Here is a 13,736-nt window from a genome sequence, read left to right as displayed (position 1 = left end):
TGTGGGTAGTGCAAAAGAATTTCAGTGGTGTGCATACGTGATGGTGTGCATACGTGACTATAAAGAACCATTGAACCATTTCTAAATAAAATCCACTACTGATTCACTAGTGCTTTCAACAATAAAATTAAGAATGTTACTGTACATAAATCAAGTGATAATTAATAACATTAACAATTTCAACATTGGTGCTAAGAGGTTTTCCTTTTTTCTTACACATGGCTTCCCCTTTCCCATAGTTAACAGGGCTCTGAACTGTATCCCCTCAATTCCCACACTTCTGCTCTCACCCACATTCCTCCCAGCCAGAACAGTTATACGTTTCCCAGCCCCTCACCTTCCACCCACCTGTCTCCACAGGTAGCCCATGGATCATCTTCTGTCATTTCCACCACCAGATACATCTTTCATTCCTCACGCCTTTCAGTGTTGTGAAGGGACCAGAGACCCTTGATTACTCTTCCACCGCCAGCAAGGTGCCTGGATTCCCCTGCTCATAGCAACTTCTTATCCAACTGTCGCACATGTAACTCTTGCCTCTTTACATCTTTCCATCCCACCATGCAGGAAACGAATTAATTTTCCAGACTAAAAAGCGATTCACGTGCTCCTTCGATCCCTGAGGCACAGCACTCATCACAAATCTCCAGTCTGAAAAATAACCTTCCACCACCATCCTCTGCTGCCTTTCTTAAAGCCAATTCTGTATCCAGTTTGCTAGAACTCCCTGGATCTCAATCGATCTAACTTTCCAGAGCAGTCTACAAAGTGGAACCTTATCAAAGGCCTTGCTGAAGTCCATATGGATCACATCTAGAACCTTGCCCTAGTCAACCTTTTTGGTTACCTCAAAAAACACAAACAAATTTGTAAGACATGATCTCCTACATACAAAACCACGTTAGTCCCTAAGCAGCCCCTATAGATGCTTTACCTATACATAAATATATAATGTGTGCCACATGTGCCTCAATTTAAGAGGGGCTGCAGATATATATATATATATATATATATACACACACACACAGTCCCCTGCACCTCACCGGTATCTCAGTCAGGGCTTCCACAACTTCTTCTCTAGCTTCCCACAGCGTCCTCGAATACATCTGATGGGGCCCTAGAAGGATTTATCTGCCTTCATACGCCCAGTACCTCCTTGACCATAATACAGACTGCCCCCAAGACATCCTCATTAACTGTCCCGAGTTTTCTTGCCTTCATGTTTTTCTACATGGTAAGAACAGGGGAGAAGTACTCATTGAGGACCTTGCCCATCTCCTGAGGGTCGATGCAGAGATGGCTGCTTTTGTTTATGTGAGGGCCTCTTCTCACTCTAGTGACACTCTTTCCCTTAATGTACATAAAATCTGGATTCTCCATAATATGATCAGCCAGAGCTATCTCCTGCCCCCTTTTTGCCCCTCTGATTGCTTTCTTAAGTATGCTCCTCAGTCCCTTAAAGTCCTCCAGGGTTACACTTGCTCCCAGCAGCTTATACCTGGCCCATGTCTCTTTTCATCCTGACCAGAGTCTCAATTTCTCTCATCATCCAAGGTTCTTTACTCCCAGCTGCCTTGCCCTTCACTCTAACAGGAACATGCATGGCTCCAACTTTCATCGTCACTCTTTTAAAAGAATCCCATTTTCCAGATGTTCCCTTGCCTGCAAACAATCTAGCCAATCAACTTTAGCAAGCTCCTATCTAATACCATCAAACTTGGCTTTGCCCCACTTCAAACCTTAACTTGTGGGTTTACCCTGTCCTTATCCATAACTATTTAAAAACTAATAGAACTGTGGTCACTTGTCACAAAATGCTCGCCCACTGACACTTTAGTCACTTGCCCTTTCCAATTTCCTAAGAATAGGTCAATTAAACATTTATCTTGATATTTGTTTCTTATCTTGAAACCTTACAGTAGAACATCTATTTCATCAAGTACAAATTGGCTTTGCAAGAGATATTGAAAGAGATCTCACAGCACTGCAAATCAACTGTTTCAATTCCATTCTCTCCATATTAAGCAAATTTACCTTGCTTGCTGTGTTCATTCCCTTTCAAATTATGAACCTTGCCTCACAAAATACATTTTTGTAGCGGTAGATTCCACATATTGTAAACAATCACACACATTACCTATCCAGCCCAGGACAGCAAGATCCGAATATCCTTCCTGTTGTTCATTACAGTCTGTTCCACTTCATTTCAAGCAGCTTTCAAGGCTTCTGCGGCTTCAGCCACAACTAATACGTGTTATGATGATGCCACGTGGTCAGTTCCTCAGGCACCAGTTTCAAAGCACTTTAATCAACTGGACAACAGAAACAGCTATGAACTAGGTGCCCTTTTCCTCCATACTCAATTTGATGCCTTTCCGCCGCCACAAAACACCGGCTTACAGCTGTGTGTGCAGCCTGCACTGATGAGCTCATTTTCTGATTTCAATATGCACTGACGTGACCCACTGTAAAGCAACCTGGGGGTGGAAGCACATTGCTTGAAAGCCTTCGAATGGAATCCTATCTCCCTTTCTAATGACCCACATGATCAGATCCATATTTTTCATAATTCCATCAACATGATTGCAGGTTATCGTAACGTTGTCAGAAACACTGGGGCTGGCTGCTTTTTGCATCCCTCAAATCGTATTCAATTCAAATCTGGCATTTGTAAAATATTTAATAACGTGCAGGTTGTTGGAAATTGTTGCATATAGGCAGCTGGGATCAAGAGTATCCCTGGAGGAGTATAGGAGATTGAAGATCACACTTCAGGAGAGCAAAAAGGGGCCTCAGATAGCTTATAGATTGTGGAAACAGGCCCTTCGGCCCAACTTGCCCATGCGACCAATGTGCCCCATCTACACTAGACCCACATGCCTTCTTTTGGTTCATATCCCACTTAAGGATAGCGGAGTGAGGGGGTATGGGGAGAAGGCAGGAACGGGGTACTGATTGAGAGTGATCAGCCATGATCGCATTGAATGGCGGTGCTGGCTCGAAGGGCTGAATGGCCTACTCCTGTACCTATTGTCTATTGTCTATTGTCTAAACCTACCCTATCCATGTAACTGTCTAAATGTTTCTTCAATATTGAATTAGTACCTGTCTCAACTAACTCCTCTTGCAGCTTGTTCCATAAACCCACCATCCTTTGTGTAAAAAAGTTACCCCCTCAGGTTCCCATTAAATCTTTCTCCCCTCACCTTAAACCTACCATATGTCCTCTGGTTCTCGATTCCCCTACTCTGGACAAAAGACTGTGCGTTTGACCAATCTATTCCTCTCATGATTTTGTAAACCTCTATAACATCACCCCTCATCCTCCTACACTCCAAGGAATAAAGCCCTAGCCTGCTCAACCTCTCCCTATACCTCAGTCCCTCAAGTCCCAGCAATATCCTGGTAAATCTTCTCTGAACCCTTTCAAGTTTGACAACATCCTTCCTATTACAGTGACCAAAACTAAACACAATACTCTAAATGTGGCCTCGCCATCGTCTTAAATAACAGTAACATGACCTCCCAACTGTAACATGACCTCCCCACTACTCAATACTCTGACTGATGAAGATCAATGCGCCCAAGGCTTTTTGACCACCCTATTTACCTGTGATGCCACTTTCAAGGACCTATACAACTGCACCCCTGGATCCCTTTGCTCTCCAACACTTCCAAGAGCCCTGCCATTTATTGTGTAGGTCCTGCCCATGTTAGACTTTCCAAAATACAACACCTCACATTTCTCTGTATTAAATTCCATCAATCATTCCTCATCCCACCTGCCAACCGATCAAGATCCTGCTGTAATCTTTGATAACCATCTTCACTATCTACACCACCACCCATTTTAGAGTTCCCTGCAACTTGCTAATCATTCCATGTACGTTCTCATCCAAATCATTGATATAGATGACAGACAGCAATGGGCCCAGCACTGAACCCTGAGGCACACTAATCACAAGTGTCCAGTCTGAAAAACAACCTTCCATCATCACCTTCTGCTTCCTTCCATGGACAAATTTCTATCCATTCAGTTATCTCTCCTTTGATCCCATGCAATCTAACCTTCCAGACCAACCTACCATGCGGAACCCTGTTGAATGTCTTACTGAAATCCATATATACATCAACAACTCTGCCCTCATCAACCTTCTTGGACACATCTTCAAAAGACTCAAACAGGTCGTGAGACACAACCTCCCACGTACAAAACCATGCTGACTATCCCTAATCACCACTTGTCCATCTATATGCATGTATACTTTATCCCTTAGAATACTCTCCAGCAACTTTCTGATCACAGATGTTAGGCTCACTAGCCTGTAACTCCATGGCTTTTCCCTGAAGTCCTTCTTGAATTGAGGCACAACATTTGCCACCGTCCAGTCTTCCGGCACCTCATCTGTATTTAATGATGACTCATAAATCTCAGCCAAATTAAAGAGAATCCAAATATTTTATGTATATTAAAGGAGAAAGGATAACCAGAGAGATATTAGGGCCCCTGAAAAACCAATGGGTCCATCCATGTGTGGAGTCAGGGGCAATTGGAAAGGTCATCAATGTGTATTTTCCCTTTGTTTATACCATGAAAAAAGACATGAAAACTATGGAAATTGGGAAAATTGATGGCAAAGTCTTGAGGACACTCCATATGAAGGTTGAGGATGTGCTGCGTCCCAATCCCAAGACGTATGAAGGTAAATAAACCTCTCAGGTCTGATCAGATATATCTGAGGACGCTGTGGGAAGTTAGAGAAAAAAATTGCAAGAGCACCTGCTGAGATTTATGAATCATCGATAGCCATGGGTCAGGTGCCAGAAAACTGGAGGGTACCTCCAATTAAGAAGGGCTGCAAAGAAAAACTTTGGAACTATAGACTAGTAAGCCTAACATCGATGATGAGAAAACATTTCTTCACACAGAGAGTGGTGAGCCTGTGGAATTCTCTGCCACAGAAGATAGTTGAGGCCAGTTCATTGGCTATATTTAAGAGGGAGTTAGATGTGGCCCTTGTGGCTAAAGGGATCAGGGGGTATCGAAGGGCCTACTCCTGCACCTATTTTCTATGTTTCTATGTTTCTATGATAGGAAAGTTGCTGGAAAGGATTCAAAACAATAAGATATGCATGTATGAAAAGACAGGGGTTGATTAGCGAAAGTCAGCATGGTTTTCTGCATGGGAGAGCGAGCCATGATTTTGATTGAGTCTTTTGAAGAAGTAACAAAAAAGAATGGACGGCAGGGCCCCATAGCCGATATGGAATTTAGCAAGGCCTTTGATAGCATTCCATGTGGTAGACTTCTCTGGAACGTTAGTTTGCTTGGGATGCATGGAGTGCTAACTAATTGAGCACAGAATTGGCTGAATGGTAGGAAGCAGAGGTTAGCGGTGGAAGGTTATTTTTTGGACTAGATGCCTGTAACTATTGGTGTGCCTCATGGCTTGGTGCTGGGCCCGTAGCTGTTTCTAATCTATATCTACAATTTGGATGAGAATGCACAAGGCGTGATTAATATGTTTGCAGATAAAACATGAGAGTGGGTGGTAGTGTAGACACCAAAAATGGTTATCATGAATTACAGCAGAATCTTGATTAGCTGGATAAGTGGGCCAAGGAATGGCAAAAGGAATTTGATTCAGATGAGTGTGAGGTGTTGCTTTTTGGGAAGTCAAACTGGGGCAGGACCTTCACAGTGAATGGTAGGACCCAGGGGAGGTTTGAGTATAGAAGTTGGGACATTATGTTACTGTTGTACAAGATGTTGTTGAGTCCAGACTTGGAGTTTTTTGTTCAGATTTTGGACATCCTGCGAAAGGAAAGATAATAATAATAATAATAATGCATTACATTTATATAGCGCTTTTCATACACTCAAAGACGCTTTACAGGGATTTAAAGAACATAGGGAAGTGAATACATAGATAAATAAGTAAACGAACAGAGAAAGGAGACAGAAGGTGAGGTGACCTTCAGTGGTTGAAGGCAGTACTGAACAGGTGAGACTTCAGTGATGTTTTGAATGTGGTGAATGTGATACCATTAAAGCTGGAAAGAGGGCAGGGAACAATTCAAAAATGAATATTTAATAACTGTTAAGATTATGTTTTTTTACATATTACTAATGGCAGGGCTGTTGGACAAATGAGGCACTACTTGTTGCCCTGTGAATTTAGCTTGGACATACATTTAGAAAGGAGATGAGGAGGAATTTCTCTAGTTAGAGGTTGGTGAATCTGTGGCATTCATTGCCACAGACGAATGTGGAGACCAAGTCGTTGGGTATTTTTAAAGCAGAGATTGACAGATTCTTGAATAGTAAAGGTGTCAAAGATTATGGGGAGAAGATGGAAGGATGGGGTTGAGAGGGAAAGATAGATCAGCCACAATCGAATGGCGGAATACGGTCGATAGGCTGAAATGCCCTAATTCAGCTCATATGACTAACAAACTTATGAGCTTCCATGTCCAGAGTAGTGCCACAAAGTAATTTATCATTATCTGAGGTAGCACACAAGGTCTCAGTTTAACATTTCACCTGAATGACGGCACCTCAACGAATTTGCCGGGTTTCAGCTGAGATTTTGTGGTTAATTCTTAACCCTTCTGTGGGAATTCAAGTCAAAAAGGCCCCAGGGCAAAGGGGCAAGGAATAAAACTGGCCTAATACATGAAGAATAGCCATATCCCTTGGTATGGCCCCTGCCTTGTAGAAAAAAAATGTTTTTAGGGAAATTGGGCAAAACCAAGTTTTTCATTTACTGAGTTCACCAGTTGTGCTTAATTTTGAATAGAAAAAGAAGCACACTGAATGGTAATTAATTAGTGGGATCACAAGACGTGGAAAATAAAAGCCATATTGGCCATTGAAATTGTCATCTCCGGTTGCTGTTCAGAAACAACAAGGAAACAGGCATTATATTATAGGGTCATCCATAATTCAAACCAGCCACCAAAGTGTTTTTGCCTTCGGTGTGAGCCCTTCAGAAGATGAAAAATAAAAAGGAAAGCTTCATTAAAGGCAACAAACATTAAAAGGTGATGGCTCACAAAGCAATGAAAGTGATGTGATTTAACATATTCTCCCCTATCTCATTTACAAAGGCCTATTCCACTTCACACAGCTGATGAAAATTCAGTATAATGGCAACAACGCAAGCTTTATAAAATGATACAGTATATTTCAAGCACACAATTTTCAGCACTAGGTTTGTTCACAGATAGTACATTACGATGCACAGCTGGAGAACAAGCTATTTGAAATGCCGCACTTTACTGGTTTTAAAAAGCAAATTTAACCTTACCTGTAATCATCTGTGTAAGAGAATATGAAAGAGACTACTTTAACTGCACTGTTTGGTTGGGAAGTTGTCTTCAACATTGGTGAAACCAAGTACAATGTTTCAGTGAGTCCAGTCACAGCATTTTCTTTACGTCTCCAAAACCGAGTATTTAGATAAAGTCATAGAGGCATACATTGTGGAAACAGGCCCTTTGGCCCAACTTGCTCAGGCCGACCAACATGCCCCGTCTACACTAGTCCCACCTACCTGTGTTTGGCCCATATCACTCTAAACCTATCCTATCCATGTAACCGTCCAAATGTTTTTTTAAATGTTGTGAGCCTCAACTACTTCTTCTAGCAGCTCGTTCCATACACCAACCACCATTTGTGTAAAACAGTTGTGCCTCAGGTTCTTATTAACTCTTTCGATTCCCCTAAAAGACTGTAAAGACAGAGAGTTTCACCCAGAGAGTTGTGAATCTGTGGAATTCTCTGCCACAGAAGGCAGTGGAGGCCAATTCACTGGATGTTTTCAAGAAAAAGTTAGATTTAGATCTTAGGGCTAACGGAATCAAGGGAATAAGGGGGAAAAGCAAAAATTGGGTACTGATTTTGGATGATCAGCCATGAACATATTGAATGGCAGTGCTGGCTCAAAGAGCCACATTGAACACATAGAACACAGAGGAAATAGGTGCAGGAGGAGGCCATTTGGCGCTTCGAGCCATCATTCATTGTGATCATGGGTGATCATCTACAATCAGTAACCTGTGCATGCCTTTTCCCCATATACCTTGATTCCACTAGCCCCTAGAGCTCTATCTAACTCTCTTTTAAATCCATCCAGTGAATTGGCTTCCACTGCCTTCTGTGGCAGAGAATTCCACAAATTCACAACTCTCTGGGTGAAAAGGTTTCTTCTCACCTCAGTTTTAAATGGCCTCCCCTTTATTCTTCTGTGTCCCCTGGTTCTGGACTCCCCCAACATTGGGAACATATTTCCTGCATCTAGCTTGTCTAGTCCTTTTATAATTTTATAGATCTCTATAAGATCCTCTCTCATCGTTCTAAACTCCAGTGAATACAAGCCTAGTCTTTCCAATCTTTCCTCATATGACATCTCAGGGATTAATCTTGTGAACCTACGCTGCACTGCCTCAATAGCAAGGACGTCCTTCCTCAAATTAGGAGAACAAAACTGCACACAATACTCCAGATGTGGTCTCACCAAGGCCCTATACAACTGCAGAAGGACTTCTTTGCTCCTGTACTCAAATCCTCTCGTTATGAAGGCCAAAATGCCATTTGCTTTCTTCTCTGCCTGCTGTACCTGCACGCTTACTTTCAGTGACTGGTATACAAGGACACCAAGGTCTCATTGCACTTCCCCTTTACCTAATCTGACACCATTGAGATAATAATCTGCCTCCTTATTTTTGCCGCCAAAGTGGATAACCTCACATTTATCTACATTATACTGCATCTGCCATGCATCTGCCCACTCACTCAACCTGTCCAAGTCACCCTGCAACCTCCTAACATCCTCTTCGCAGTTTACACTGCCACCCAGCTTTGTGTCATCTGCAAATTTGCTGGTGTTACTTCTACTTCCATCATCCAAATCATTTATATTGTAAATATTGCGGCCCCAGCACCGAGCCTTGCAGCACTCCATTCTCCACTGCCTGCCATTCTGAAAAGGACCCGTTTATTCCTACTCTTTGTTTCCTGTCTGCCAACCAATTCTCTATCCATGTCAATACCCTACCCCCAATACCATGTACTCTAATTTTGCTCACCAACCTCTCGTGTGGTATTTTATCAAAAGCTTTCTGAAAGTCTAGATACACTACATCCACTGGCTCTCCTTCATTCAGTTTACTTGTCACATCCTCAAAAAATTCCAGATTAGTCAAGCAGGATTTCCCCTTCATAAATCCATGCTGACTTGGACCAATCTTTTTACTGCTATCCAAATGAGCCGTTATTACCTCTTTAATAATTGACTCCAGCATCTTCCCCACCACCGATGTCAGGCTAAATGGTCTATAATTCCCCGTTTTCTCTCTCGCTCCTTTCTTGAAAAGTGGGATAACATTAGCTACCCTCCAATCCACAGGAACTGATCCTGAATCTATTGAACATTGGAAAATGATCACCAATGCGTCCACGATCTCTTGAGCCACCTCCTTGTGTACCCTGGGATGCAGACCATCAGGCCCTAGGGATTTATCAGCCTTTAGTCCCATCAGTCTACCCAATACTATTTCTCGCCTAATGCAAATTTCTTTTAGTTCCTCTGTCTCCCTTGATCCTCTGTCCACTAGTACATCTGGGAGATTGTTTGTGTCTTCCTTAGTGAAGACAGATCCGAAGTACCTGTTCAACTCTTCCGCCATTTCCTTGTTACCCAGAATAATTTCACCCATTTCTGCCTTCAAGGGACCCACATTTGTCTTTACTAATATTTTTCTCTTAACATACCTAAAGAAGCTTTTACTGTCCTTCTTTATATTCTTGGCCAGCTTTGCTTCGTACCTCATCTTTTCAGCCCTTTTTGCTATTGTCCTTTGAAAGTTGCCCACTCCTCTGGCTTCCCGCTACTCTTTGCTATGTTATACATCTTTTCTTTTAGTTATATTCCATCTCTAACTTCCCCTGTCAGCACGGTTGCCTCTTACTCCCCTTAGAATCTTTCTTCCTCTTTGGAATGAAATGATCCTGCATCTTCTGGATTATGCCCAGAAATTCCTGCCATTGCTGTTCCACCGTCATTCCTGCTAGGATCCCTTTCCATTCGACCTTGGCCAGATCCTCTCTCATGCCTTCATAGTCCCCTTTGTTCAACTGCAACACTGACATTCCTGGTTTAACCTTCTCCCTCTCAAATTGCAGATTAAAACTAATCATATTATGGTCAATACCTCCAAATGGTTCCTTTACATTGAGTTTCCTTATTAAATCTGGTTCATTGGACAACACTAAATCTAGAATTGCCTTCTCTCTGCTAGGCTCCAGTACAAGCTGCTCAAAGAATCCATCTCGGAGGCACGCTACAAACTCCTTTTCTTGGGGGTCTAGAACCATCCTGATTTTCCCAGTCTACCTGCATATTGAAATCTCCCATAACCACAGTGGCATTACCTTTGTTATATGCCAATTTTATCTCCTGCTGCAACTTACACCCTATATCCAGGCTACTGTTTGGGAGTCTGTAGATAACTCCCATTAGTGTCTTCGTACCTTTACAATTCCTCAACTCTATCCACAGTGACTCTACGTCGTCAGTCCCAATGTCACCCCTCGCAAGGGACTGAATTCCATCCCTCACCAACAGAGCTACCCCACCTCCTCTGCCTGCTGCTGCACCAAGTTTCTATGTTTCTATGACAGAGTAAAAGACTGTGCATTTACCTTGTCTATTCCTCTCATTGTCTTATATGCCTCTATAAGATCACCCCTCATCCTCCTGCGCTCCAAGGAATAAAATCCAAGACTACTCAACCTCTCCTTATAGCTCAGGCCCTCGAGTCCTGGCAACAACCTCATGTCTTCTTTGCACCGTTGCAACTTAGCAACATCTTTCCTATAAAAGGGTGACCAATACGCAACACAATACTCTAAATGTGGCCTCGCTAATGTGTACAACTGTCCCTCTGCTCTACACTTCCCAGGGCCCTGCCATTCACTGTGTAGGTGCTGCCTCGGTTAGACCCAAAATGCAACACCTCGCAATTCTCAATACAACATTTCATCAACCATTCTTCTGCCCACCTGCCCAACTGATCAAGATCCTGCTGCAGTTTTTGACAACCATCTTCACTATCTACAATACCACACTCTTTATTGTCATCTGCAAACTTGCTAATCATACCGTGCACATTCTCATCCTAATCATTGACATAGATGACAAACAATAATGGGCCCAGCACCAAACCCTGAGGTATACCACCAGTCACAGGCCTCTCGTCCGAAAAGCAACCTTCCACCATCACCTTCTTCTTCCTTCCATGAAGCCAATTTTCTATCATGAATCAATAGTGTTTTATTGTCGCATGAACCTACAGAACAATTAAATCCTTATCTACAGCAACACAACATATACAGTGCCCTCCAACATGTTTGGGACAAAGACCCACCATTTATTTATTTGCCTCTCTACTCCACAATTGAGATTTGTAATAGACAAAAATCACATGTGGTTAATGTGCATTGTCAGATTTTAATAAAGGCCATTTTTATACATTTTGGTTTCACCATGTAGAAATTACAGCAGTGCTTATACATAGTCCCCCCCATTTCAGGGCACCATAATGTTTTGGACACAGCAATGTCATGTAAATGAAAGTAGTCATGTTTAGTATTTTGTTGCATATCCTTTGCATGCAATGACTGCTTGAAGTCTGCGATTCATGGACATCACCAGTTGCTGGGTGTCTTCTCTGGTGATGCTCTGCCAGGCCTGTATTGCAGCAATCTTTAGCTTATGCTTGTTTTGGGGGTTAGTCCCCTTTCGTTTTCTCTTCAGCATATAAAAGGCAAGCTCAATTGCGTTCAGATTTGGTGATTGACTTGGCCACTCAAGAATTGACCATTTTTTAGCTTTGAAAAACTCCTTTGTTGCTTTAGTAGTATGTTTGGGATCATTGTCTTACTGTAGAAAGAACCGTCGGCCAATGAGTTTTGAGGCATTTGTTTGAACTTGAGCAGAGAGGATGTGTCTATACACTTCAGTATTCATTATACTATTATCATTAGCAGTTGTATCATCAATGAAGATAAGTGAGCCAGTACCTTCAGCAGCCATATATGCCCAGACCATTACACCCCCACCACCTGTTTCACAGGTGAGGTGATAAGCTTTGGATCTTGGGCCGTTCCTTCATACTTTGCTCTTGCCATCACTCTGATATAAGTTAATCTTCGTCTCATCTGTCCACAAGACCTTTTTCCAGAACTGTGGTTGCTCTTTTATGTACTTTTTGGCAAACTGTAACCTGGCCATCCTATTTTTGCAGCTAACCAGTGGTTTGCATCTTGCAGTGTAGCCTCTATTTCTGTTCATTAAGTCTTCTGCGGACAGTGGTCATTGACAAATCCACACCTGACTCCTGAAGAGTGTTTCTGATCTGTCGGACAGGTATTTGGGGATTTTTCTTTTTTATAGAGAATTCTTCTGTCATCAGCTGTGGAGGTCTTCCTTGGCCTGCCAATCCCTTTGCGATTAGTAAGCTCACCAGTACCCTCTTTCCTCTTAATGATGTTCCAAACAGTTGATTTTGATAGGCCTAAGGTTTGGCTGATGTCTCTAACAGTTTTATTCTTGTTTCTCAGTCTCATAATGGCTTCTTTGACTTTCATTGGCACAACTTTGGCCAGACGAGGTGCTGAGAGCTCTTATACCTGCATTAAGGAGGCAATTAAACACACCTGAGCAATTACAAACACCTGTGTAGCCATGTGTCCCAACCATTATGGTGCCCTGAAATGAAGGGACTATGTATAAACACTGCTGTGGTAAAACCAAAATGTATAAAAAATGGCCTTTATTGAAATCTGACAATGTGCACTTTAACCAAATGTGATTTTTCTATTACAAATCTCACATTGTGGAGTACAGAGGCAAATAAATAAATGATGGGTCTTTGTTCCAAACATTATGGAGGGCACTGTATGTGAACATATTACCCTGTAAAATCCATAATAAACAAAAAGTTCAGTATATATAAAAATAACAGACAAATAAATGGACAATAGTAGTGTAGCTTTACAATTTGTAACTCTTCAATCCTTTTGTCTTACACCTTCTGTCTTTTCATCTCTGGCCTTCGTCCACCATTTGCCGATCATTCCCACCCGCCTCATCTAATTAAATATTACTTAAGACAGACACAAAATGCTGGAGTAACTCAGCATCTGTTGAGAAAAAGGAGCAGGCGACGTTTCTGGTCGAGACCCTTCTTGGGATTGCAGACCCCAGTCTGAAGGGTCTCGACCAAAACGTCACATATTCCTTTTTCACCACAGATGCTGCCTGACCCACTGAGTTGCTCCAACATTTTGTGTGAATCTTCGGTATATACCAGCATCTGCAGGTCCCTTCTTTGGCCTGTTCCTCCTCTCTTCCAGCTCCCTCCCCACCACCCACAATCAGTCTGAAGACCCGAAAGGTCACCTATCCGTGTTCTCCACAGATGCTGCCTGACCCGCTGAGTTACTCCAGCATTTTTTGTGTCTATCCACGTGTGACAATTGTTTGCATTTTATCCTTCTCCTGTCCTGGATCGTCGCGGGTGGGTGGTGACTCCCGGCCAGTCAGTGAGAGCTTTTGCTGCTTCCCCTCCCTGGCCGTGAATGGGCGCCTCTGCCTCCGCACCGGGGGCCGCCGTGGATGAGTCACGGCTCTGCGTGAACTGAATGGATCTCTGTACACAAAAGCGAGGAT

The 13,736-nt window shown here is 42.6% G+C and overlaps 1 protein-coding gene across 11 annotated transcripts in view; it reads right to left on the bottom strand.

Annotated features, from left to right (window-relative positions):
• ppef1 (protein phosphatase, EF-hand calcium binding domain 1) overlaps positions 1-13,422 on the bottom strand; it is a 92,664-nt gene extending 79,242 nt beyond the window's left edge. For 3 of the 11 annotated variants that reach the window (XM_078409324.1, XM_078409334.1, XM_078409325.1), the window contains exon 1: positions 13,375-13,400. In XM_078409324.1, coding sequence (XP_078265450.1) covers positions 13,375-13,380 — 6 coding nt within the window. In that variant the 5' untranslated portion in view covers positions 13,381-13,400. Of the gene's footprint in view, positions 1-348; positions 594-2,137; positions 2,323-7,310; positions 7,437-13,062 lie in introns of those variants that run through there. The other 8 variants (XM_078409327.1, XM_078409331.1, XM_078409329.1 and 5 more) reach the window with 7 other exon arrangements.
• Positions 13,423-13,736: the final 314 nt, after the last annotated feature.

The sequence above is a fragment of the Rhinoraja longicauda genome, chromosome 12 (genome assembly GCF_053455715.1).
Source record: "Rhinoraja longicauda isolate Sanriku21f chromosome 12, sRhiLon1.1, whole genome shotgun sequence".
NCBI classification, from domain to species: domain Eukaryota; kingdom Metazoa; phylum Chordata; class Chondrichthyes; order Rajiformes; family Arhynchobatidae; genus Rhinoraja; species Rhinoraja longicauda.
Note: the sequence above shows the minus strand (reverse complement) of the source record. Positions and strands in the feature narration are given on the sequence as shown.